The sequence below is a fragment of the Poecilia mexicana genome, unplaced genomic scaffold (assembly GCF_051168715.1).
Source record: "Poecilia mexicana isolate PSO_F unplaced genomic scaffold, ASM5116871v1 scaffold_14, whole genome shotgun sequence".
NCBI classification, from domain to species: domain Eukaryota; kingdom Metazoa; phylum Chordata; class Actinopteri; order Cyprinodontiformes; family Poeciliidae; genus Poecilia; species Poecilia mexicana.
Window position 1 is genome coordinate 268782 of NW_028263383.1, and position 25077 is coordinate 293858.

General features: G+C 38.7%; 2 protein-coding genes across 2 annotated transcripts; both read left to right on the forward strand.

Annotated features, from left to right (window-relative positions):
• The first annotated feature begins 4756 nt into the window (after window positions 1-4756).
• LOC106914848 (protein phosphatase 1D-like) lies at window positions 4757-11444 on the forward strand. Its single transcript, XM_014981948.2, has 6 exons — window positions 4757-5808; window positions 6844-7072; window positions 7225-7349; window positions 7449-7630; window positions 7730-7957; window positions 9698-11444. The coding sequence occupies exons 1-6, from the start codon at window positions 5310-5312 to the stop codon at window positions 10121-10123; spliced, it is 1689 nt and encodes a 562-aa protein (XP_014837434.2). The 5' UTR covers window positions 4757-5309; the 3' UTR covers window positions 10124-11444.
• Window positions 11445-20304: 8860 nt separating this feature from the next.
• LOC106914849 (T-box transcription factor TBX2b-like) lies at window positions 20305-22970 on the forward strand. The gene is made up of 5 exons (XM_014981950.2): window positions 20305-20635; window positions 22013-22280; window positions 22359-22505; window positions 22588-22664; window positions 22759-22970. The coding sequence occupies exons 1-5, from the start codon at window positions 20355-20357 to the stop codon at window positions 22928-22930; spliced, it is 945 nt and encodes a 314-aa protein (XP_014837436.2). The 5' UTR covers window positions 20305-20354; the 3' UTR covers window positions 22931-22970.
• Window positions 22971-25077: the final 2107 nt, after the last annotated feature.

The window sequence follows — 25077 nt, forward strand, 5'->3', positions numbered from 1 at the left end:
TTGGGTACATCTAATTTTTGTAATCAGGTACTATTTGTATGACGGTACATCCTTTTCTATTATTATTATTTACTTTCACATTAAATTAATAGCTTCCCCAATAATTGATTTGGTTATTAATTGAAAACCGTGTCCACTGTGATTGATTTGTGCGCCATATTCTGTGTAATGATGCGTGAAACAAACAGAGAATTGATCTGCGGTGTTGCTCGGCAGGTATTCCTTCAATTCAGCCAAGCGCAGTGTGACAGACTCAGTGGATTACACCAGTCAGGCTGGGACAAAGTTAATTAGCCAAAACCTTTCTCTTGCAGTGTTCAACTCAAGCAGGTAGCAGAAGAATAATCATTCTTTAGTCACGCATAGCCTGAAACATTTATTCTTCGCTGACAATAAATCAAACAACTTAAGGCAAGACAGGGTTGATTCAAGAGAGGTTTATTGGTTTGTCATTTGGGTATTCAGACAAAAAAAACAAAAAAAACACAGCTGATGAGGAACAGGAAAACACACACACATACACACACAAAAAATTTTCTTTTCAGCTGCGCTCTTATCTTTAGTGCTCTTATCGAGAGTCTCCATCTAAGTCAGCGCTTCGGTTTTGAATTAACCTCAAGTCAATATCAAGGCCATCGATCATGCTGACAGGAGCAAACTTGTGAGTGCGACATCGGAGAGATAATCATCTGGAGAGGAAACGTGCTCTCCTCTGGCAGGAATGCTGCTTCGCTGATTAGAATGACCAAATCACTTGCAGGCTGAACTTTGAGGTGAGAAAGACAAAAGACTGATGCTGCGTGCGACGGCCAATCATCATTACAGTGGAGGAGGATGTTGAAATCTTAATAGCCGGCAGACGGTTTTTATTATGCTCTTTGTCTTTTGAGTGACGAGCATGAGTCAGCCTCGCTGTTGTAATTAACGTGTGATTTATTAACTTTGGGGCTGGGGAGAGAATTTCTACAGCAAAATCAAACTGGTAGAGTGATGGATATTTTTTTTCTGTTTCATCTCAGATCCCAAAGTATAGAATTTTTTTTAAAAATCCAGTTATTTATTGACTTTTTAAAAGGTTAGTATTGATTTAATCTAAAACCTAAAAGCAGAAAAAAACTTCTGAATTATTCATATATAATAAACAATATTCCACTCTGATACACTACAAGTTCATGTCTCAGAATGCCTGAATGTCCAGACCTAAATGTAATTACGAATCTATGTTAAAATCTGAAAACTGATGTTCATAGATGTTTTTAATCTGATCTGGCCAAATATAAGATGTTTTGCTAAGAAAAATGGGGAAAATTCATAATATTGCTGTTCAAAAATGGTAGAGCCATAAGCTAAAAGATTGCACGACACCTAGTATTGTAGCAAAATCTTGCAATGCAAAGTATTAAATAAAGGTGGTTAAATACAAAAATTCACACAAAAATTCACACCAGAGATCTGAAATTTCTTCTGTAATTGTTTGAAAAAAAAAAAAAAGCATAAATTTCGTCTAACTTTACAGTTACGCTCATATCTACAAAGGAGTATCAGGGACAGACTAAGAAAAATAACTACATAAATCAATAAAATTACAAGAATAAAGTCCTTATATAATGAGAATAAAGCATCGTATTATGGAAATATAGTCATAACATTTCAACAATATCACAACTTACCCTTCACTCATTCAACATTCATTTTAGTCTTAATAACTTTATTTTAGTCACACATATCAGTAACCTGCCATATTGACTAGTACCAGCACTCAGATTAAACCGAAATCATATCTAAGATTTCTGACATCATCAATCTCGACTACAATACAATACACTGACAAGAAAACCAATCTCTTCAGGGTAATTGTTCAAATAGAGTGATTCAAATAGTCGAATTTGCTGACCTGCACTTAAAATAGCATTCATTTACATGTTAATACTTTAGCCTTTTTATTTGCTTTCTGACACTTTAGGCATTGACACAGTCCTGAAGCCAAACAAAGCTATTTTCATGGATCTGCCATTATGGAGAAGGGCTGCACGGGGGAATCCACGAGAATGCAATCCAGGTGTCACTGCCCCTTGATAATCTCACTGGTTTTTCAGGAATTCATTTCCCCCAACAGCTTCACTTCAAAATGACATTCTGACACCATTTACATGGAAATCATTTTGCCTCCTCATCTGCAATAGTGGTCTGTGTGCATGCAGGCAGGAACCTCTCTTACTGTGGAATTATTAATGGACAACAACAACATCAAGAAGACAGGGGAAAAGAAAGGGAAAATGAGGGAAGTAAGGAAAGAAAGAAAGGAAAGAAGAAAGAAAGAAACAAAGGAAGAAGTGAACAGTAAGACAGGTTAAAGTCAAGGGCAGAGCTTTGGGTATTAAGGGATAAAGTAGAAATGGAAACAATAAGAGAAAGCATAATGAGGGAAATTCCTTTTCTCCAGCTAAATGCGTATGTATTCTCACAACTAATGCATCCACACACACACACACGCACACGCACACACACACACACACACGTTAACAAAAAAGAGATGTAAAGAGTTTTCCTCAAAGAAGAAAGGAAATCCTCCAGCTAAGCTCAAAGCTGAGTAGGAGTTAAAAGAGGAATGCTTATACTGCATAATGTATGGCTGTAGGATTTTCTTAGGGTGCGATGAGAAATGTATGAATACAGAAAAGGCTTTTTCTCTTTGAGGTTAGGGGTGGTCACGACAAACCGAACCCCACCCCCACCCCCCATTTGGAACTTCCACATGAACCTGTGGTGTATCAGAGTGGAATACAAAAAGCTGTGTTCCAGTGAAAATCGCAAGACTTTCCTAATTTATTTTAAACAAGCTTGTTTTACCAGCATCAAGTCACGTGTGCCACAATATTTATCGAATTCTTACTCAAATATCACAGCAATGACCACATGATCACATTTAGTCTTTTGCAACACTATAAGTACTGTGACTGTGGGGTGGAAGATCCACTCATGCTGAGATGCAGCATTTCGCTTTCTCAATGGTTTGAGAAAGTGAAACTCAAAGCACTTTGGGATTTGCCTAGCACAAAATAAATTGACCAGTCAGGTTATGAAAAACTTAGAATTTAATTCCCAGACTGTCTTTTGATCACTAAACCTGAAAAGAATTAAAACACAACTGAGGTACCCCATGCTGAGACAGTTGAAGAATTCCACACCAGTGATCCGGATGTACATGCTCTATTCAAACACATACACCTTAAAGATGACAGTCAAAACATATTCTAAAAAAAAAATCTAAATAATGTCCCCTCGTTTAGACTTGGGTATCACATTCTTCAACACACCAAATTGCCTTATATGTTGCTGTGAACGCTGCTTACAACGTTACAAATCATGTCAATCAGAATCAGAGTAAAATATTCCAGTCAAGACTTGGAGCAGGATATATGCTATGATTTTCATGTTTGTAGTTATCTACATTAGTCCAAATGCCAAAAAAAAAGCATGTTCCTTTTGATGTTGTAACAAACAATACTATGTTTTAAAGAATCTCTTTTCAGTCCAATATCATGTAGCTCAGATTTGATGGAATATTTTTGCTTTTGAAATGGGGATTATCAAACACATGTCAAACTTATTTAAATTGAAAACTTTTAGTTTAGTACCAATAAAAAGCTTCCAACATTAACATCATTTGGAATCAGACTAAATCATGAGACAATGGTAAGATTCAGCCTTTCCATTGAGATCAATAGGAAATCAGCAAAGATAAAAAGGTTAAAGTTCAAAGTGCATAGAATAGTGGGGTAGAACACTGAGAAATCACTTTTGGTGTAACAAAGTATGGAAAACCCATTTGATTCATGATGTCAGTGCTATTATGAGTTTCTGTTTAGTTATGTTGTTCATGTTAATGTGAAACTGAGAGGAAAGCCTTTAAATCAGTTTTTTCCGCTGGATTAACACTGCCTCCACCTGGTATCCCTGTTGCATTGCTTAATGAGGAGCCTGGTAGGTGAAGTTTCTCCACTCTGAAAACTTTTAGATGTGCTATTCTGTTCTTAGAAAGATGGTGTTAATATTTAGCAAACCTGAATGAAAACAAAAAAAAAAATAATTGAAAAACAGGTAACATGTTAAAAGAATCACTGCCACAATTTCTATACTTCATCACATCAACATGAAATGATTACTTGGAAAGATATCAGAAAAGAATGTATCTTTCAGTGTAAGAATATATCACTATCAATAATTCCCCCAATTCTGCGATCAAGAAAGTTTATCTTATCTCAACTTATTTGGAATATTAAATGTTGAATGTTTAGTCAAAATAATTTTATAATTGCCAAAACATGCATTTATGAAGAAAATAACACTTAATATGGATAACCTGCAAACCCACACTGATAGCAAACTATTTTAATGGGTGTTTATATTAATATTACAAATGCAGCTCTTGCTGTCAGCAGGTTAGATATCGACAGGTTAATACATTTCCATTTCCAATCAAAAATTAGGTGACTTTCTCTGTTTATTTTTTGTTTTTAATTAGTTTCTCTCAGTTATTTCAACTTAAACATTAAAACCTATGCTTATGAAGTATGGGTTTTAACATTTTGACTTTTGATGTGCCATGTTAATTCTGACACTGTTTCTGAAGAAATGTCAGAGTTGGTTGATAATTATGTTCAGATCAAATACTAGTTTTTTCAAAGCATGTTTTATGTTATTACTTTTTTTCTGCACTTAATCAGTTAAAAGAATGAGACGTTTATTTTTAACAAGCAGTAGCGTCACAACAATCCAACTGCTGGGGTTTAACTTCAGAGGCAAATAAAAACCAGCAAGTTAAATGTTTAGTCACTCTAGACACAAAATAATTTTTCTAGGATGTGCCAACGTTTTGCATTTCGACCTTCAAGTTATCTTCATTAGAATTTCTTTCCTCTAAATTTAAAATTAAAGTAGCTCGAATTATGGGTATGCAAAAAAGAAAAAAAGTGTCATGTTTTTTTTTTTTTGTTTTTGTTTTTTTTTTAGAAGTGCCAAAGGATGTTCTGAAAAAAGCACCAGAAGTTGACATCATTACTTTTTAAAAATAAAAAATTAAGTGTTTGGCTGATGATGGGTAGAAACATACGACACTGGGTAGAAACAGCGACGACGTGACGTCACTACGTACAGCGTGACGCCTCGGAAAGGATAAACAAAAAGGAAGGAAGCCTTCGGCGAGACAATCGCGGCAAAATCGGTTCAAATTTTACCTCGGAAGCTTTACTTGGTCACTACATGCGTGTATTTCTTGCTTAAACTGCTACCGTTAGGCGTTCACAATCATGAACGACTCGTTATTGTTTCGTATGAGTGCATTTTCGGACCAAGGAGGGAGAAAATACATGGAGGATGTTATCGAGATCAGAATCGAGTACGAGCCGACGGCGTCAACAGACGAGGAATATCCCAAGTCGCAGAGACATGGAGGGCAGGGGAAAACGGAGAGCGCAGCTGCCCCACAGACTGTAACAGAGCCACACGGCCTGAGCAGACCAGGTCCAGCCACCGCTGCGTGGGTAGAGAGCTTATCCGACAAGGACGTTTGCAGCATCGGTACCCCGGCGTCGAGCGAGAATGTTGTTGTTGACACGCGGAGGTCCGTGGCGTTCTTCGCCGTGTTTGACGGCCACGGGGGCCGCGAAGCGGCGCATTTCGCCAGCGAGCATCTGTGGGACCTGCTGAAGAGGCAGCGGGGCTTCTGGTCAAAGGACCACGGCGAGGTTTGCGCCGCTCTACGGAAAGGCTTCGTCGCTTGTCACCACGCAATGTGGAAGGAGCTGCGTAAGTTCTGAAAAAGAGTATCATTTTCACTGCGTTTCTGTCAATGTTTACCACACCTCTGAGCGTCATAATGATGTCACATGCTGCAGCATCACACTCTGCTTCTGCTACGCTCTTAAATGGGATTTAATGAGTTGGAGGGACACAAAGCAATGATACTGAGGTAGACGTGAAATTGAAGATTCTTGATTTAATTTATTTATTTTGGCAAAAGAACCCCCCACCCCGGTCACCCCTGTTTACTCTGATATCCATAAATAAAATCATGTCCTACCTTTAGAAGTAACCTTATACTTTAGTACACTTTCGTGTAACTTAATGTCAGTATACACACAGCAGTTTTTTGGTGACATTCAAATTCTGTCCACGAACATTAATGAGCAAATAGGGTCGTATAGATGAAGCTACGCAAAAAAAATAACGTCGTATATACTTTTTAAAGTAGAGATATTAAACAAATTTGACACACCTGTATGCTTGTGAAAGCATGGTTTCCTGGAGCGTCGCGTGATGTAACGGCAGAGCGGGTGTCACGCGCACGGAGGCTGATTCTCGACGCGGCCGTCCTGGGTTCGATTCCCGACTGTGAGACCTGATGTGGTAATTATTAAAGGTTGACCAAAAAACAAAACTTACGGAGACGATAACTGCTTGAAATGTTATCTGCGATACATCATCATGAACTTACCATCCCGTTCCCCCATCTCTCTTGGTATCTTGATTTTTTTTTTTTTTTTTTTTTTTTTAAAGAGTTGCAAACCTGTTGACTACGAGGTTCAACTTCCAGCAGGATAGCATCTCTAACTATAAATCAAAATCTAAAATAATTTCAAGTTGCGTGAATAGCTTTGTGTGTGCAGACAAGCATAGCATATACCACACAAGTTCAGCAGAAGTTCAACATGACTACTTAACTTCACGATTTTATCTTCTTTCTTATCTAAAACACTCTGTTTGAAAATGTCTACCCTACATAATCTTTCACAGCAATAGTCAGTAAACGTTTTCTTTATTTACCTTTCCTGCCCTTCACAGCAGAGTGGCCGAAAACTATAACTGGCCTGCCCAGCACGTCGGGCACCACGGCCAGCGTCATCGTGATCCGGGGAGTTCACATGTACGTCGCTCATGTAGGAGACTCGGCCGTAGTGGTCGGAGTGAAAGAAGACAACTCTGACATCACGCTCCAGGCGCTTGAAATAACGCAAGACCACAAACCTGAACTTCCGAAAGAAAAAGAAAGGATTGAGCGACTGGGTGGCAGGTGAGTGGCGTGCAGATGTTGAGAGGAAGTCTCAGTTTAAGGTCACGAAATCATTAATAACCCTCTGTATCTTCATTGTTCTAGAAATAGATTTCTAACTCTACAAGAGCCTTGTGTATGTTTGTGGTTGTGTTGCATCTACTTAATCGTAGCGTAATGAAGAAGTCTGGGGTAAACCGTGTTGTGTGGAAGAGGCCGAGGCTGACGCACAATGGCCCCGTGAGGAGAAGTACCGTCATAGACCAGATCCCGTTCCTCGCAGTCGCTCGATCCCTCGGTAAAGAACCCCTTGCTTGTTTGTTTCTTTATTCCTTCAGCAAAATTCCATTGGAAGTCAATGTAACAACTCTGATCGTATTTTATCGTCTGTGGACAGGTGATCTGTGGAGCTACGACTTCTACAGTGGAGAGTTTGTCGTTTCTCCTGAACCCGACACCACTGTGATGACCCTCGATCCCAAACGGCATCGCTACATCATTCTCGGCAGTGATGGGCTGTGGAACATGATGCCGCCCAAGAACGCGGTGAATATGTGTTACAGCCACGACAAAATGGCAGTACGTAATGCTTTATATTTGTTAAACCAAGTAGATTGTGATTTTTCGCCACATCAACAAAGTTGAAAGTTTCAATAAGTTAATTTGTCTTTCTCAAAGGGACCAAAGGGAATGTCTTGCGCCAGGAGGCTGGGATGCACGGCTCTGCTGTTCTGGAAAGAGCGCATGCTCCGAGCGGACAACACGACCGTCATCGTCCTGGCCCTGCAGGAGCGCGGGGGCCCGCCCATCCCCATGCACCGAGACGAGATCGTCGTCGACATGGCGACGGGCATCGACCAAATCCCATACCCCGGAACGCCGTACAACACGTGCGAGATCCAAAAGGTCAGGAGCCGCTGATTTGATGCATTGTGTTTCTAGAATGTCTAGGTGTCACAAACAAGGTCAGACATGAAGAAAAGTTTGTTTCCTGATGTAGCACTGCTGCTCTGATTGTGCAGTTGTTTTTCCATACATGTTCATTTGTTTGTGCTTGACTGTTTCCTGTTTTCCTTTTAAACATTTTCAACCCATTTGTCAGTCAGCTTATGACTTCCTCCAGTTAAACTGTATTGTAGATGCCAGAAACCGCTCATCAAAGATAACAGCAGCCAATCAAATGAAGAAGAAGAGTCATTGGTTCACCAAATCATTCTTTGTTTTCGGGGCCAACAGGCGGAGCATGAGGATGGCATGTTTTATGAAGAAGATGAGATATTTGAAGAAGAACATGAGCGATGGACATGCCTGGATTGGTAGTGAGGTGACTGCTCAGCAATGAAAATGTGTTAAATGATCGCTGCTATTATCAGATAAACTATTAGTTAAGATCTAAGATGGGTTTGTTTAGTCTAGCAGCAAATTTGAAAGCAATCGAATAGAATCAGAAAAATGTCCTGATTTGTGGATCTGAGTTTGGACATTGATACGAAACATTTCACGTTTACAGAAATATAGAGCTGACTTTTTCCATTTTAGTTCAGAATATGCCAGGAATTCATACACAGACTTGTCAAAGTTGATCTGATATTGAACTTTTTCAGATCTTCAAACTTTTATTTACCTGTATGAAATCATTTTTTTCACCCGTTCCCAAAAGTAATTAATTAAATTAATTTTTCACAGTTTTTGAAGTCCATATTATTACTACATTTCAAAACTAGATCCATAGCCATACTTAAATATTTTTCATTCCAAGAGTTGAAAACTTTCAAGTTTTTTTGTTGTTGTACTGTTTTATTCACTCTCATTAGTGTTGGTCTCATTTTAGTTCTTGGTTGAAATCAAATTAAAAGTGACAAATCCATTTAAATCATACGTGCAGCACTTTAAGTATTTTTGAAGCATTTTGTCATGTTACACTTGCAAACCTCTGTGTATTTTTATTGAGATTTTAATAGGAATGCACCGATTCAACAAAAAAAAGATCTGGTGTCAAAATGTATCCCTAGATTTCATGTGACGGTTTAACACACAGTAGTGCATAATCTGAATAGTCTACTATGGATTTGTATTTGGTGTTTGGTTAATCACAGTCTTTTTGTGCATGTGTCTATTAGGTGAGTTTAATTGGCTGTATTTTTAGTATTTGTCTTACTGGAAGGACAAAAACCTCAAGTATTTTGAAGCTTTCAAAAGGTTTTCTTTGAGGACCATCCTGAATTCGGCCCCACCCATTTTCCCATCAACCACAATCAACTTCCCAGTCCTTGCTGAATGAAAACATCCCCATATCCCTATGCCGCCACTACCATGCTTCACCATGTAGATGGTGTTAGTTGTTTACCGCTTGTTCACCGTTTGTTGTTCCGCATGTTGGCCATGTTTGTTTTGTCTACAAATTCTTCAGAGAAATCCATTAGGCTTAATCTTTTTGCACATTATCACATTGAAATCTTTTTTTTTTTCCCCTACCACTTTATACTACTTTTTGTTGGTCTATCACAAAGTTTCAATAAAGAACATTGAGGTTTGATGGTGACAAAATGAGAAAAGGTTGAAGTTACAACATTTCATAAACACATAACATTTTCTCTTCTGAAACCTCATTGGGTCTGCTTTACTTTTTATTTTTATTTTTTTCAGCCAATTGGTCCTCTGGAAGCCCCCTCCCCTTTCACAGAAAGTTCTCGAACATTGGAACAGGCCTTCGGGCTTTATGAGGCGGCTTTCTGCGCCACCACGCAGCTCTTACCCGAAGCCGACTCCACGCTGCGCCCCGCGGACCGTTCGACGAATGTTTTCGAGAAGCAAGACCCGTCCAGCACCCAGGCGGAGTGCGACGATTCGGCTCCTCCCTCGAAAAAGCTCTGCCGGTCCTCCTCCAGAACCGCTGAACTTAAAGGCCCTAGCACCCGGCTCGGCGGGTCTCCGGGCAAAGGCTGCTCGCAGAAGAAACTTCACGGGAAAACAGACAGCGAACAGTCCCTACAGCCGAACGACGCGGAATCGGGTTCGTCTGAGGACGGCGGCATCCTGCCGCAGCACGCGTCAGCCCTGTGCGTATGCTGAACCCCGTCTCGAAAAAAAATCTGCACACAGGTTCTTAGATGTATACTTTTATACAAAGTCTCTATTTGTATGTTCATATGTAAGATAGAGGTCTTGTAAATGTGTTGCTGTTCTGGTATTCCCCTCCCCTTGTTTTTTGTCCTTTTCACATTTTCTGTATATTTTAAGGAAAAAGCATTAATTTAAAGTGGCTTCAGTGTGAACAGAATCGGGACACACACACATATACTTCCATTTTTAGATTTTTATCAAAAGAAGTGAACTGCGTTAGATTAATTTTAATCGGGGAACAGGCCATGTTTTTCATTAGCGGTGGTTAATACCTCAGCTCATCTGTTTGGGTCTAAAGAATATTAATATTTTGATAACTTGATGAGACGACCTCCTCGGTTGTACTATTCAGCACAAGCAGAGGTGTAATTTTTTTTCTTATTTGTTTTATATGTAATTATGACTGTTTATAGACACGGTTTTCACTCGGTTGTGTTTTTGTTTGCATTTTAAAGAATGGTCAGCATTAAATATGCTTTGCAGCTTTCTCCACATGTATTTGTCTTTGTAGCATTCCAAGCGCCTTCATTTTGTTCTCCTTTATCATCTGGGCTAAGAAATAAATTAGTTTTTGTCCAACGTTGGAGCTCACTAAAACATCTATTTAAGCTGTCCAGGCAGAAATGGATGTTGGTGGCATCAGACTGAAATGTTTTATGTAAGCTAACGTTAGCTACTTCCCCCATACATCAGACTACCGCAGCTCAGTTTCCTTTGAATTTGATGCTTTGTGAATCCATAACTTGTCCAATGAGACGGCACTTAATTGCGCGTGTAACTTGTGTTACTACAACAGCTCGGTTACGAAGCTAAATAACATGTCTGCTTTTATTTTGCATAAAATGTCATTGCTGCCTTAGCACAGATGAGCGAGGTACTTTTGTGTGTGCGTCTGTGTTTGTATTTAAGATCTAAAATCAGGTAATGGAGTGTGTCCAGTGTGTTTCAGCCATTCATGTCACCATGGTTCAGCTGTTCAGAGTTCTCCTCTTTTTCTTTTGTACATTGAGTAAATATGCAACATCAGTTTGTACAGTACTATAATATGCAACACGTGGGGATTTTTCAGGAGTTTGGCATGCTCAGATTTATGCTGTACTTTGTGATTTGTGTGTGTGTGTGTGTGATGAGGATAATGAATGTCAATGGGCATGTTCATGGATGTGTTTTAACAATACCAATACCTTTGTCTCACTTTATATTCAGTGTTGCAGATTTTCAAGTTGCATACTTTCAAAGTGATGACGTAAATAAAATGTCTGTGTTGTAATGAAGTTCTTAGGTTTTTAAACGACGAGACCATGTCTGTTATTAGAAAGTAATCTGGATGTGCGAAACTAATATGGACTATTTTTCACTAAGCATGTTCTGTTAGGTAGAGTTCGTTCAAAGTTGCTGACGTGGCTCATTGGAGAAAAGTAGACGTCTGGTATTTTAATCGAATCGCCCTTTGTTTGGACCTCTGTCTGTAAAGCCAGTTACTGGTTGTAGCAACTGTTGCTAAGAGGCAAAGCAATTGGATGCTCATGAAGTTTTAACCTTGTCCAGAAGATGGCAGCAAAGTAAAGGTTTCAAATAGATGTATTTGAGCCAAGCATTTCTTCCTGCTGTGAAAAAACAAAATTAATAGTTTGGAACGTTCTATTGTCAATTCTTTTTAACCAAATTTGACAAATACGTAAAAAAACCTCAATGTTTTACAAGTAATATTGGTATCAGGGTTTTGATCTTCGACTTCAAATCCACATGTGGAAAGCTGCCTAACAGAAAGTTGCACTTGGAAAACAAATATGGTGTTAGAAATATAAATGCACATGGCCTCCACCTTGTTTAGTGCTATCACTAAACAGTGTTTTGTGTGTGTGTGTGTGTGTGTGTGTGTGTGTTAGTCAGCCAATTGTAGGTATATTTTTATATCTATATTAATTTTCATGCATTAACAGTAAATAAATAAATAAATAAAAATAACAAAATCAGGCAAAAGAAAAAAAATTCCAATCTTTCTTTCAACGTATGAATCTATAACAAAAACTGCAGTGTCTGCATCTGGCGAAGTTTTGGTTAAAACAAGTTTGGGTAACACTTTATTTGAAGGGGGTTGAATAAGACTGTCATGACACTGTCATAAACATGACATAACACCTGTCATGAACATGAATAAGCCTTCATGAATATTTATGACTGTTGTCATAAAGCGTCATTCGGTAAATTATGACACCTTTAATACAAAGTTGACATTATTCAAAATGTCTTTGTTATGACAACTTAACATTAACCAAGAAATCATTACTGGTATAAATTTGTTATAAAAGTATTACTGATTGTACTTTAAAAATTAGGTAACTTTATGTTACTAAAGGTAACATTTAAACAGTAATGATTTCTTGGTTAATGTCAAGTCATAACAAAGACATTTTCAATAATGTCAACTTTGTATTAAAAGTGTCATAATTTACCGAATGACGCTTTATGACAACAGTCATAAATATTCATGAAGGCTTATTCATGTTCATGACAGGTGTTATGTCATGTTTATGACAGTGTCATGACAGTCTTATTCAACCCCCTTCAAATAAAGTGTTACCCAAGTTTGTTTCTCATTCAGTGGGCAGAGAATCCAGAAATTATACTCAAGTAAGAGTAGCAATACTACCTAATAAAATTACTCAAGTAAAAGTAAAAGAAAGTACAGCATAAAAAATACTCCTAAAAGTACAGTTAAAAAAAAAACAGTGACACAAGTAATTGTAATTGAGTAAATGTAACTAACCCAAATCTGTTAACAAGAGGGGATTATGATTGGCTGTAAGCAGCAGGTTTGAATATTCACAATATCTTCTTAATAATAAAGAGATCACTAAACGTTTTTGCCTGAGTGAAGTGGACATTAATAAATATGTCAAGTCAATAGCTAATTAAAAAATATATACTTAGCTGACAAACAAAGGTGACATTATGTTCAGTCCTTGTTTAGAAGAAAAGCACATATTTTGTTGACAACAGCAGAAAAAAACATGGAATTCTGGCTGCACATTTAAATGACAGTATCAGAATTTGTTGCAGCTGGGAGAAAGAAAGAAGTAAAAAGTACACTGTTGACAAAAATGACATATGCCTCTAACATATATCTTACATATATTTGTTTTTCTGTATGAAGGCAGTGTTCATACGCCACACTCTATGCTTTTCCTTTTGTCCATACAATCTCTGGTTCTGGGCTGTACAAATATTAGCTTTGTTATAGCAGCGACTTGACTTAAATATTTCATAGACTGTCATCCCAGCATCTGTCGACCTGCCAAACATGCAATATCCCCCTCTGACTGCAGCCTGACTGTCAACTCCTGTTATCCAACAAAGCTTAAAAAATGTCCACCTTCTCTTCGTAACCTCTCAGTCTTTTGAGATTGTAGACTTAACATGCCAACATCACAAAAACGCATACAGCACAATCACTGACATAATCAATTGAGATTTACAACAACAACAAAAAAAAAAAAAAAAAAAAACCTGTAAATAAACTCAGCTTTTGTGGTCAGGAGCCACTTTCCACACAAAAAAAGTAATCACATTCCAATTGATTCTATATATCAAACATTAAGTTCAGTTTTAATTTGTTTGTTATTTCATGAATTTTGTTTGAATAGTCCTAACTCACCCACAACATGGAATATTTTTGCCCAAAAAGTGAAAAAATATAGATTTGACCAGTATTGCCTCTGTTTCTTGGTTGGCAAATGATGACACACAAAACACTCATAATTAACAAGATTAGCTTCTGTGAGCCAGCTGCTCTCGGAAGCTGATGATGTGTGCGCTAATCTAGAGTGAGACACAAAAACTCAGATGCAGATGGCTTCAAGTCGCTTACAAAAGGCTATGTGGTCCTTCCTGGGAGCAACCAAACTGTCTGAGAAGAGACGATTTGAGTGTTGATCACTAAATCCATTTAATCCTGGGCTTGGATTCTTGCTTAGGTGTCGCAATGCCGCATTAATGCGCCTCCATGTTATGGCCAGAAGAGATTTGGCCAGAATCAAAGATGCAGAGACATTAAGAGAACAAACTTTACACAAAGGGATCGTTGTACAGGTTTCCCACCATTTGTTCGTTACGGAACTCCGTCGGGCTGCACGTTTTTAGTAAAGAATTTGGAATTGCTAAAACAAATTGTTGGGTGGGGCTGCAACTGTTTCTATTCATTATTATCACTGTGACAAAAAAATCCAACATAAGAATTTTCACACTGTTCCCGGTCACTTACCCTAGACTTTTTTAGAACGTTGCTGTGTCCCTGTTGACACAAAGGGTGCGAAACGTGGCCCCAGATTCCATGTTCTCATTATGCAGCTGGATTTAAAGGTATGGTGAGGTTAAGATCCTTACCCGACTTTAAGTCCTGCACCTTTTCCTCGCAGCACTTTTCACCTCACAGAAAAAAAAATAATAGATGACCTGGTATGGTTTTGAATGAATACTGCCACCTGGAGAAATATTTGCGATGTGACAGAACATAAAATTATGGTGAATAACATAAAAATGCGCTACAGAAATACACTGAAGAGCTGCAAGTTAAAGAACAATGCAGTAATTCTGCGTCCCCAGAAACGGAACCACATGTGGAGAAGCAGAATTCAGCTTCAATGCACCACAAATCTGGAACAAACTTCCAGAAAACTGCAAAACAGATGAAACGCTGAGTTCCTTTAAATCTAGGCTAATAACCCAACTGTTTAGAGTTGCTTTTGAAATGTCATAAATGAAACATTAATCAGTATTTTGATGTGTAACGATTTCACTTGACAAAATGTACTGCTTCAACTGTTTGTCTATGACTTTGCATTTTGTGTTTTTACGGTTTAAAGCTCTTGTTGCTGAAATGTGCTGTACAAATAAAATCGACTGACGGATTAAATTACTTATTGTTGTAGAAATTATGATGCTCTGAATTTGATTTTCCATAGAACAATGGAATGCATTTGTTTTATTTTTTTTATTGGGGAAACCGTATAAAAAGTTTAGCAGGAAAACTTGGCAAACTCAACGAGTTTACAAAATCCATAATGTAGTAGTATAATTAGGCATCCGAAGGTATGAGGTCATTTGCAGCCATAGCCATGTGTCACCTTGGTGCAGTACTGCTTTTAATCCGCCACTAATGTGTCCTTTGGGGGCTTTGTTGCTTTTAGGCTTCAATCTGACCTCCCATACCTTGTAAGACTCTTACTCTGATCAAACCTGCGAATCCTGGATTATAACGCAATTAACGCTCATCACAGTGCAACCAAGGTAAGAAGACTTGACACCTACGGTGTTTGCTGAAAAGGTCCTCTTGTAATCTCGCTTACTTGATTAAGTGGTTCACCACCCTGTATGGTCTCCTTGGAAAACCTCTGCTAAACCGCTGAAATAAGCGGTTTATTTGACTTTTAGCACAAGATTTTTGTTGCATTAACAAACAGCTTCTCGATTGTCACAGCATAGACGGCCGACGGGTTTCGCTTCACGCCACAGAAGACGAACGTGAATACTGAGGATACCGAGAAGTCTGTCCGGGCTCAGAGAAAAATCTTTGGACCGGGTCGTAATTTTTTCCATCGGGTTAGCCCCGGGCAATTTCCTTGATGCTATCCAGTATTGAACTAGTATTCAGTTCAGTTCGTGAACCGTCAGATAAGGCTTCTGCATGTTGGTGTTCCAGCTAAATCCTGAATAGACCCTATTTGGTTGTCTTGGCCCTTTTATTGCAGCCTGTGGGGTTTACCCTGACTGGGAACGAGAATTCAACCTGCTGAATGTGGCAGGTAGCCAATCAGAAACCGTGGTGACGTAAGAACAGAGGGGAATCCCAAACAGCTGACATATCGCAACTGAGAGTCTGGCGGATATCGGAGATGATGGAAATGTTTATTATTACATGTAAAGGTCATTATTATATATGTTTATTATGTTTATTCAGTTAAAAATGTTAACTATGAAAAAACAGTCACCTCCAAATCATAGTGCAGCAAATAGAGTGGCTACTCCCGCTGTCTTTTATCCACCGCTTTTTCTTTTTGTTTTTTTTATCTCTTAAAATGAGTCCACAAAGTGTAAGTATTGCTTCTACATCGTCATCCGTGTTTGGTCATTCTAAATTCCTGTATGCTATATTGGGGGGTTTACTGGATTATCCTCTGGAATCGGGATGTTCTTGACTGGAATCGGTTCGTGTTGCTCCTGCCTTGTGGCTGAACATGAACCGATCGAACCTGTTGTATTTTTATCAGCTCTGTGATCACAGAAGTTTGGAGAATTGGCCGACAATCCTTAAATCTTGCCGTCTAAACCAGACTTAAGACTCACAAGCTCTACTCATCTCGTCTCGACCACTGCCCAAACGCTCTGACTCTGGTTGCTATGGTAACGTTTACATATCCCTTCAAAATAAGATACAGATGCGTCACAAAAACGAACATTTTACTTTCGTAAAAATTTTAACTCACGATAAAGACTAATGGGAGCCCTGAGCTTGTTTCTCTGCGACGAGACGGTCCCATCTGGGAGTGATGGGAGACAATGACACCCAAAGTGTTGCTTATTTCCACAGCCTGCTTGGTCTCTACGAGGTGAAGCAGTTTGAAGCTTCATTGCCTCATTAGCAGCCGGACGCCGCATGTTACGCAGAGCGGGCTTGTAATGTGGGACTAACCTACCAGTCTGGGATAAATCCATCCTCCTGTCTCTTCTCTGGGCCTTTTCCCCTTTGCAAAGAAACTTTCCAAAGACATCTGATCTGTTTCTTACTCATTTTGCTGCTTGTGGGCTCAGCGTTGGCGCGCAAGTAACCGAGAGAATCCGGTTAAAGGATTTTCAAAATAAAAGATCCTCCAGACTGAAATAAAACGGAAATATTTAATTATTTCTTGCACGGCCCGGTACCAATTGGTCCACGGACCGGGGGTTGGGGACCACTGGTTTAGATCACATTCTGTTTTGTTTGCTTCATGCGAGAGTTGTCTTTAAACTTTGTCATTTTAAGGATGCTTATTGGTTCCCCAAAAACGATAAAAAGTCGGGCATTATCATCAAACAGGTCTTATTTAAGTAGGTTCAATAAGTGGGATTCTTTGTCTCTTAAATGAAATCATAATACAAAAACTGCTTTATTTTAAATCTGACTATCTTTGTCTGGAATTAACATTTACTCGGTTATCTAAAGATTTAAATGCATCAAAACATCAAAAGCAAAAGCAATCTGTCATGGAAAAATAAATTTTTCAAAGCACTTTTGATTGTATTTGTTGTGAAAGTATCAATGATCATAGCATATCAACTCTTCTTTGTGAATTTGTGATAGGAGTCAAAAACACTTGGACCATGCATTGAGCTCCAGACATTGGCATAGCCCTGGATTTCCCACAGGAGACCTTAGAAGTACAGCAAGAAGGGTAGACCAGACTGTGAGGGAGTTAAATTAGGCCACAATGGTCGATTGACAACTAACACATGGAGGAAATTTTAATATTTCAAATGCTTGGCGAATGTATTCCGTTTTAAAGCATGATTCTCTGCTGTGCAAAATAGCGTCCCAACACCGGCTAATTGAACATAAGCAGTTGTTTTTCATGTTGAACTTAAGATAATCTTGTCAAGGATGTAGGGTCATTTATGGCCAATCCCCAGAACACAGATGCACCTTTGAAATGTAGAGCGAAGTTAAGCAGGGTCATAACAGGACAGAAAACAGGTTTGTCAAAACACAAATTACCTGCTGCAGACTACAAAAGCCCTTTTTTGACTGAAGAATCCATTCAAAAGATTAAGGCTGAGGACTAGATGCCATTACCTATCCTCAAACGAACTTCATGGACAGTAATGTCACCCAAAGGACTGGGCAGTTTATTGAGGTCTTCACCCTATATAGAAGGAGAAGGTAAGGCCGCTTCACAAAGACACCTAATTTTAACCTCCTATGTCTCTGATCTCATTATTTCTAATCCCAAATTTAAGTTCACATGGAAAATGAAGGCCTTGGCTCAGGTTTTTTTGTTCCAGAATCATCTCCGTCAATTTAACCCTAATTATACAGTTGTAAGAACGGTCTCGATCGGATTTAGTTTGACCATTTCTCAGACATTTTAAAACAGTTGACAGAAGTTGGACTTTTTCCATTTTTCGTGCATTGTGATAAAGGGAGAGAGTGAAGGAAAAAAAAACATCATTGATAAGCAGTGCATGTTTGAAAGTTTCCAGATTCAGAGTTGAAGATAAACAAACAGCAAATCCCTCGGAAGATTCGAGAGGCAAAGATGGAAGCTTCTTAGCAAGCTCAAACTGGGAATATAATATGGTTACTATGAATTTGAAATATAGCTACATGTGTACTAGAGACAGTTTATTTGCAAATCTGGTTATTTCTCTTTTAAGTTTACAAAACTACAATGCAAAATACATTTGTGAGCAATGAAACACTCAACTTATTGTATCCCATCATCAAGGAGGAATACAGTTCATCACCTCTCCGTCCTCTAGGGGAGCTAATATCACAACTTAGTTCATCTCCAACTTGGGCACAAACTGATGACAGGTGAATGATCTGAACCAACTTCAGCAAATTTGATCAAACACTCACCTCACCTCCACTCTAGTCTCCCCAACTGCAACTCCACTCATCTTTGATGACAGCCTTCCTTTCTTCTGTGAACTTCACACCTCTCAGCTGTCAACCATCCTCTCTGTTCCAGACTGCATCCCGACCACCATCTTTTCCCTATCGACACTTCAAGCAAGAAGTGAACTGCAAAAAATACATGTGTGAGATGCTGCAGGTCCTCTCAAGAGGTTGGTTGATAATCATCTTCGCCCCTCGCTGAGGTACCTGCTACAGTTTACCTACCAGTCTGGCATTGGGGTGGACGACGCCTTGCACTGAGCTCTGACCCACCTGGAGAAGCCTGGAAGCACTGCGAGGGTCGTGTTCTTTGATTTCTATAGTGCTTTTAAAACTATCCAGCCAGACTTTTGAGGGTTACATGGGAGATGTCAGGGGTGGCTCACCACCTGTCCCAGTGGATACTGAATTACGTCACAGAGTGCTCCCATAGCCATGTCTATGACAGGCTGGTTTGCTGTACAGAGACTCTGGAGAGAACTACTCCATGTTCAGCCTCTACATGACAGACTTTTCCATCCACTTCTAAGGCTTCCATCTTTTGGAGCGCATAGAGTTCTCCTGGAGACTCTTTCTGACGTGGTGGTGATATAAGCCATCTTCTATACTGTAGTTTGTTGGGACAAACTACAGTATAACCAAGAAATCATTACTGTTTAAACTTTACCTTCAATAACATAAAGTTACCTAATTTTTAAAGTGCAATCAATAATACTTTTATAACAAATTTATATCAGTAATGATTTATTGGTTAATGTCAAGTTGTCATAACAAAGACATTTTGAATAATGTCAACTTTGTATTAAAAGTGTCATAATTTACCGAATGACACTTTATGACAACAGTCATAAATATTCATGAAGGCTTATTCATGTTCACGACAGGTTTTTATGACAGTGTCATGTCAGTCTTATTCAACCCCCTTCAAATAAAGTGTTACCATATATTTTTGTAATCCATAGATGACAGTTTGGCTCGAGGAATTTTAATAAGAAGGGAAGCAAATTACACAGCTCCTTCCGGGACTACTTCCAACCGGACCTTAGCTGGAGTCTCCTCCTCCATCACTTGTATGGTCCTGTCGTTCACTTCCCGGCCGACCGCTTGAAATCAGCCGCGGGTCATTTATGTGCTGTGTTTCTTGCCTTTCCATCATGAGCCAGAGGGCTTAATGCCGCCCCCACCTCTCCTTAGTGTGTCTAAGACTGTGACGCGCTGTCCTCAGAATTTGGGTTTATCTAGTGACGACTTACAAGACACTGCAGAGGCGCAACAGTCCACGTCTCTAGGTTTCCCCCGTGTGTGGTCCTGTTCGAGTTGGGTTTATTTTTAATTTACTTTTTTCACCAGCTTTACGTATGATCCTCATATGCGCCGTTCCCTCTGTAGGCGTTTACTAATGGATCGATTCATGTGTAAGTGCACGGACTTTCAAGATGTAGTGGTAATGGTACAAATAATTCAATTCACTCCCTCGACAGTTGCTGTTTCAAGCGCACTCGCAGAGTGTCCTCTGCTGCGGTTCCCATGGCTTACCAACCTTTCCAAGTTGACGGAACAGACGCCTTTTCTCTGCCAGCGTTCATTCCCAGCGCACAGCCCTCACTTGTCCCGTCCGTAGCCGCGGACGCACGGCTGCGCGCAGCTATGGAGCTCCGGAGTCGGCGAGTACACCCGCGGTCCACGAAGCGCCACGAACAGCCCGAACAATGGCTGGATGACGATCCGAAAGTCACGCTGGAATCAAAGGATTTGTGGAGTGAATTTCACAAGATGGGGACTGAGATGGTTATCACGAAGTCTGGGAGGCAAGTAGATCTGACACACTAAGAAAACAAACTGCTGGATTTTAACCAATAAAACCAGTGGCCATTTTAGTTTAGAAATGTATTTAAACAAAAAATATGATAGGTTTAAACAACTAATTGCTTGAATAATTAAGTTCTAGCAAAATTGATGATGTTGAGGGTTTTTAAATCAACGCCAACAACTTAGCAGGGAAAAGTACTACCTATTGAGGAATTTTGGCCGTCAGCAAATTTTACCTTTGTGGTATAGCTAAACTAGCAGTCAAAGTATAAAATGTTACTGATAAAAATAACTTTTTAGAATCTGTTCTAACAATGTGTAATTTATAGTTTGTATAAATTATTGTCATTATTGCGCATATCATTATTGCGCATATCGGGAACAGTTAAGAAACTTCGCTTACTAGAAAATTCAACTTTACCTTTGTGTCTTTACTAGTTAGGTCAAAACTGAAATAGTGACAAATTTTTTTAATTTCTTTCTAAAAAAAAATACTAAATTTAAAGTTATTCCCTTATAACCACGCAGAGACGTTTCGATCATAAACAAGCTTCTGTGTTAAGAAGCCTAGCTTGCTAGCTCGACTTTAGCATTCGCACAGCTGCTAAACTAGTTTAGGCATGAAATATTACTGAAAGAGTTATGCATTTTTTAAGTCCATTCTAAAGAGGTGTAGTTTCAACTTTGCCATTATAACTGCAGCTAAGATGTATCATTAAGTGATAAAAATGGTCTTGAGGACAGGAAGTTCAACTTACTACCAAGCTTAACTTTAATATTACCGCTTTTGCTAACATAGTTAAAACTGGAAACAAGCTTGAATTTCTGGTGGAACTGAATTTACTTTAACTATCATAACAGTTTTTACATTTTTGAAATTTTGCAAGTTTATATTTTGCAAATTGGTACGCTATAGATTTAAAATGCAGGTATAGAAACATCTTAGCCTATTATATTAGCAATATATGATAAATACAGAACACCACTGTTAACTGAACAATGTTGAAGTATATTCTAGTGAAAATGTTTAGGTAGGATTGCTATTTTTAATGTAATAGTAAAGTAACATTAGATTTAAAACTATAATAGAGGCTTACATTACATTTAAATATTTTTTTAGGCAAGAACTGAATACCCTCCACATTTTCTTTTGCACAGTTAATATCAAGATCGTTGGAAATATTGTCATAGAGAAAAAGTTTTTCAAGTTAACAGTTCAAAAAAGTAGTGAAACAAAAAAGTCGGGGCAATTTCATAGACGTGAATTTTTGACAAGAAACCTGCCCTCAAGTTGACTCATTGGTAAAATATGTTTTCAAGAACCGCACATTATTTTAATTCTTGCATCATTTTCCACACTCAATTGTCAACGACAGGAGGATGTTTCCACCCTTCAAGGTGTGTGTGGATGGGCTGAACGAAAGCGCAAAATACATCCTGCTGATGGATATTGTTGCAGTTGACGACTTCCGCTACAAGTTTCACAACTCCCACTGGACAGTTGCTGGAAAAGCCGACCCGGAGATGCCGAAGCGGATGTACATCCACCCAGACAGTCCATCCAAAGGGGAGCAGTGGATGAGCAAGCCTGTTGCTTTTCACAAGCTCAAACTCACCAACAACATGTCGGATAGGCATGGATTTGTAAGTACCATTCAGTTCTAAATATTTAAAAATTGTAGGTACTGATAATTTTGCTTATGACCGTTGTTGATTTTCCAGACAATCCTAAATTCCATGCATAAGTATCAACCGAGGTTTCACATTGTAAGAGCCAATGACATTATGAAGCTCCCATACAGCACCTTCAGAACCTATGTTTTCCCAGAGACTGAGTTCATTGCTGTCACTGCCTATCAGAATGAAAAGGTAACTCATAATTTTGAGAGTAGAAGTATTGCTTGTCTTTGTTTAAGGAATAAGTTGCACGTTTTCTTCCTTCACTATGTAGATAACACAGCTGAAAATTGACAACAATCCCTTTGCCAAAGGGTTCAGAAATACCGGAAATGGAAGACGGGAGAAAAGGTAGGTATACTAACATTTTGTTATGTGAACTTAGTACAACAAATTTTCCACATTTTGACTTGACACATGGAGTTTTGGGTGTTGTATTTTACAGGGGCAAACAGCTTAGTAAATCAGACCAGGACGGTGATGATTCTGACGACTCATCTGGACAACCCAGTGCTAGTGAGCCATTTTATTCTCCTCTGGAACTGGTGAGCAGCCCTCTGATGTCCACGCCAACCTGCCAAGGTGTGTTAACTTACAGAGCGACTGTGTGCTTTTAAATTGACATGCTTTTTTTTTTTTTTTTTTTTTTTTTTACAACTAACTAGCTAATTAATTAAATGTTGTGATGGACTTAAAAGCCAGCAGGGGACAGGCAAAATCCCCAAAACTATGCTTCATATTAGATTGACAATGAGCACAAATCCAGAAACCAAAAATACAGGAGAAGTCAAAGTCCAACCTGCAAAAGCCATGCCTTGTGTAGATGAACTAGTAACTTTAAACTACTAATGGCAAATATATTCTTTCTCTTTTAGCAAATATGCTGTAAATGCACAGTGAGCACAGAGAGCATCCATATTAAATTTGTTTGGAGAGAAAATTAAAGTTTCAGCATTCAGTTTTTCAACATTTTAACTCTATTCTGTAACAGAAATTCACCAAAAACTTTTTTCCCCCCCCACGTCACCCCAATATTCCTTTGTGTTTATTAAATCTTCTGATTCCAATATCTTGGCCACACATTATATTTTGTTGTGGGGTAAGCAGGCTCAAAACGTTTTAGCTTGCTTACCCCACCATACAATGACACGCGTTACCCAAAAATGTTCTCGTTTTAAAACTTTTTCCATGTGCTTCCTTACAGATGCAAAAGAAATTGAAAGCGATTTAGATATTTACCCTGAAGACGATGACGTTTTGGAAACCGGCCTTCCCAAGACTGCACCAACATTAACTATGAACCTGATGGATGAGGACGTTCTGCAAAACATGCCTGATTTTAGACAGAGCCACAACAAAAAGGATGGATCAATGGAGAAAATTATACAAAGAGCACATGATGACAACAAATACATTATGAAAGTAGGTCCTTTTAAAAACCAAAGGAGCATAATCAAGGAGAGAGGGCTACCTACAATGTCTCGATCACAAAGCCTAAGCTGCTTCAGTAATTGTCACGGTCCAACTTTAGATTTCTCAAGTGGCTATGAACAACCATTTGTCACTCTACAAGAATCTTTTCAAGAAAAAAGGCAGCTACCTCCGACAGGGAAGAGCTTTTCCTCTTTGTGTGTGGGACCTGGATTTACACCCTTGACTGGAATTAACAATTTTGAACAAGGAGGACTCTCGTGTCAAAGCATCCAGGCTTCGGCTCCATTTCCCTTCTCACAACACACATTGGGATCTGAGGTAGGCTTTCAGAAATGCACTCAAGCTGTCATTGCACAATATTTATTCCCACTTATCTAGTATATTGTAAAATAATTACTTAGGATAATAAAAGCTGAAGGTATTGCCTTGTATAATAATTTTCTTTAGACCTTCCTGTTAGCACCTCTAAATGGGACTACGTAAGTTTGAATTTGGAGTTTTTTTAATCTCCAACGAAAAGGTTCCCCGCTTTTATATCTATGTTATGCTGGTAGTTTCATCTACCAGACCCACTAAGTTTTAGTCATAAGTATCTCAAATATAACAACAACAAAAAACAGAATATGTCATGGATGCCTTCATAGAACATATCTGATATCAAACAAGATAGAAAGTGAAAACCAGAACACCTAAAGTCTGGGTCATTTCATGTGGGGTGATGAGTTGATTTGTGGAGAGAGAAAATATGATTAAGAAGCACCAGACGTAACTGTTTCTAATGTTTCTCTGAGGTAATTAGATATTTCAAGTTATTAGATGCTCATATATTTTCTATAGCTATCACTAGCTAACTTTTCCAGCAAGATAAGTAAGACAGCTTTGTACTTTTATCACATCCTATTAATATAATTATATTCCTCTACAAGACCGTCATCATTATGTGCACACAGATTTAAATGAAAGACATTGAAGGGGTACTTCAAAATGCCAAAAGGTTACAAACCAGAAATATCTGACGAGTAGTAGGTACTAATCTAGTCAACTTCATTTAGTTTAAATTCAGATTAGCTGGCCTCAGAAGATAAAGTTAACAACTAGTACGAGAGAGACCAAGATTGAAGTGGACTGTGCTGGAAACGTCTTCAATCTCAGAAACATTCAAATGGTTTATGCAGACACAACTTTATGAACTTCTAGTCTAAACCATTCTCACAATTGCAGTTGAAGGTTGTTCAACTTTAGTTTACAATTATTAAGACAAGAAATTGAGGAAGGATGTGTTGCGCTACTTCTTACCTTCCTATTTGAAACAAGGGCTCCAAAAAATGTC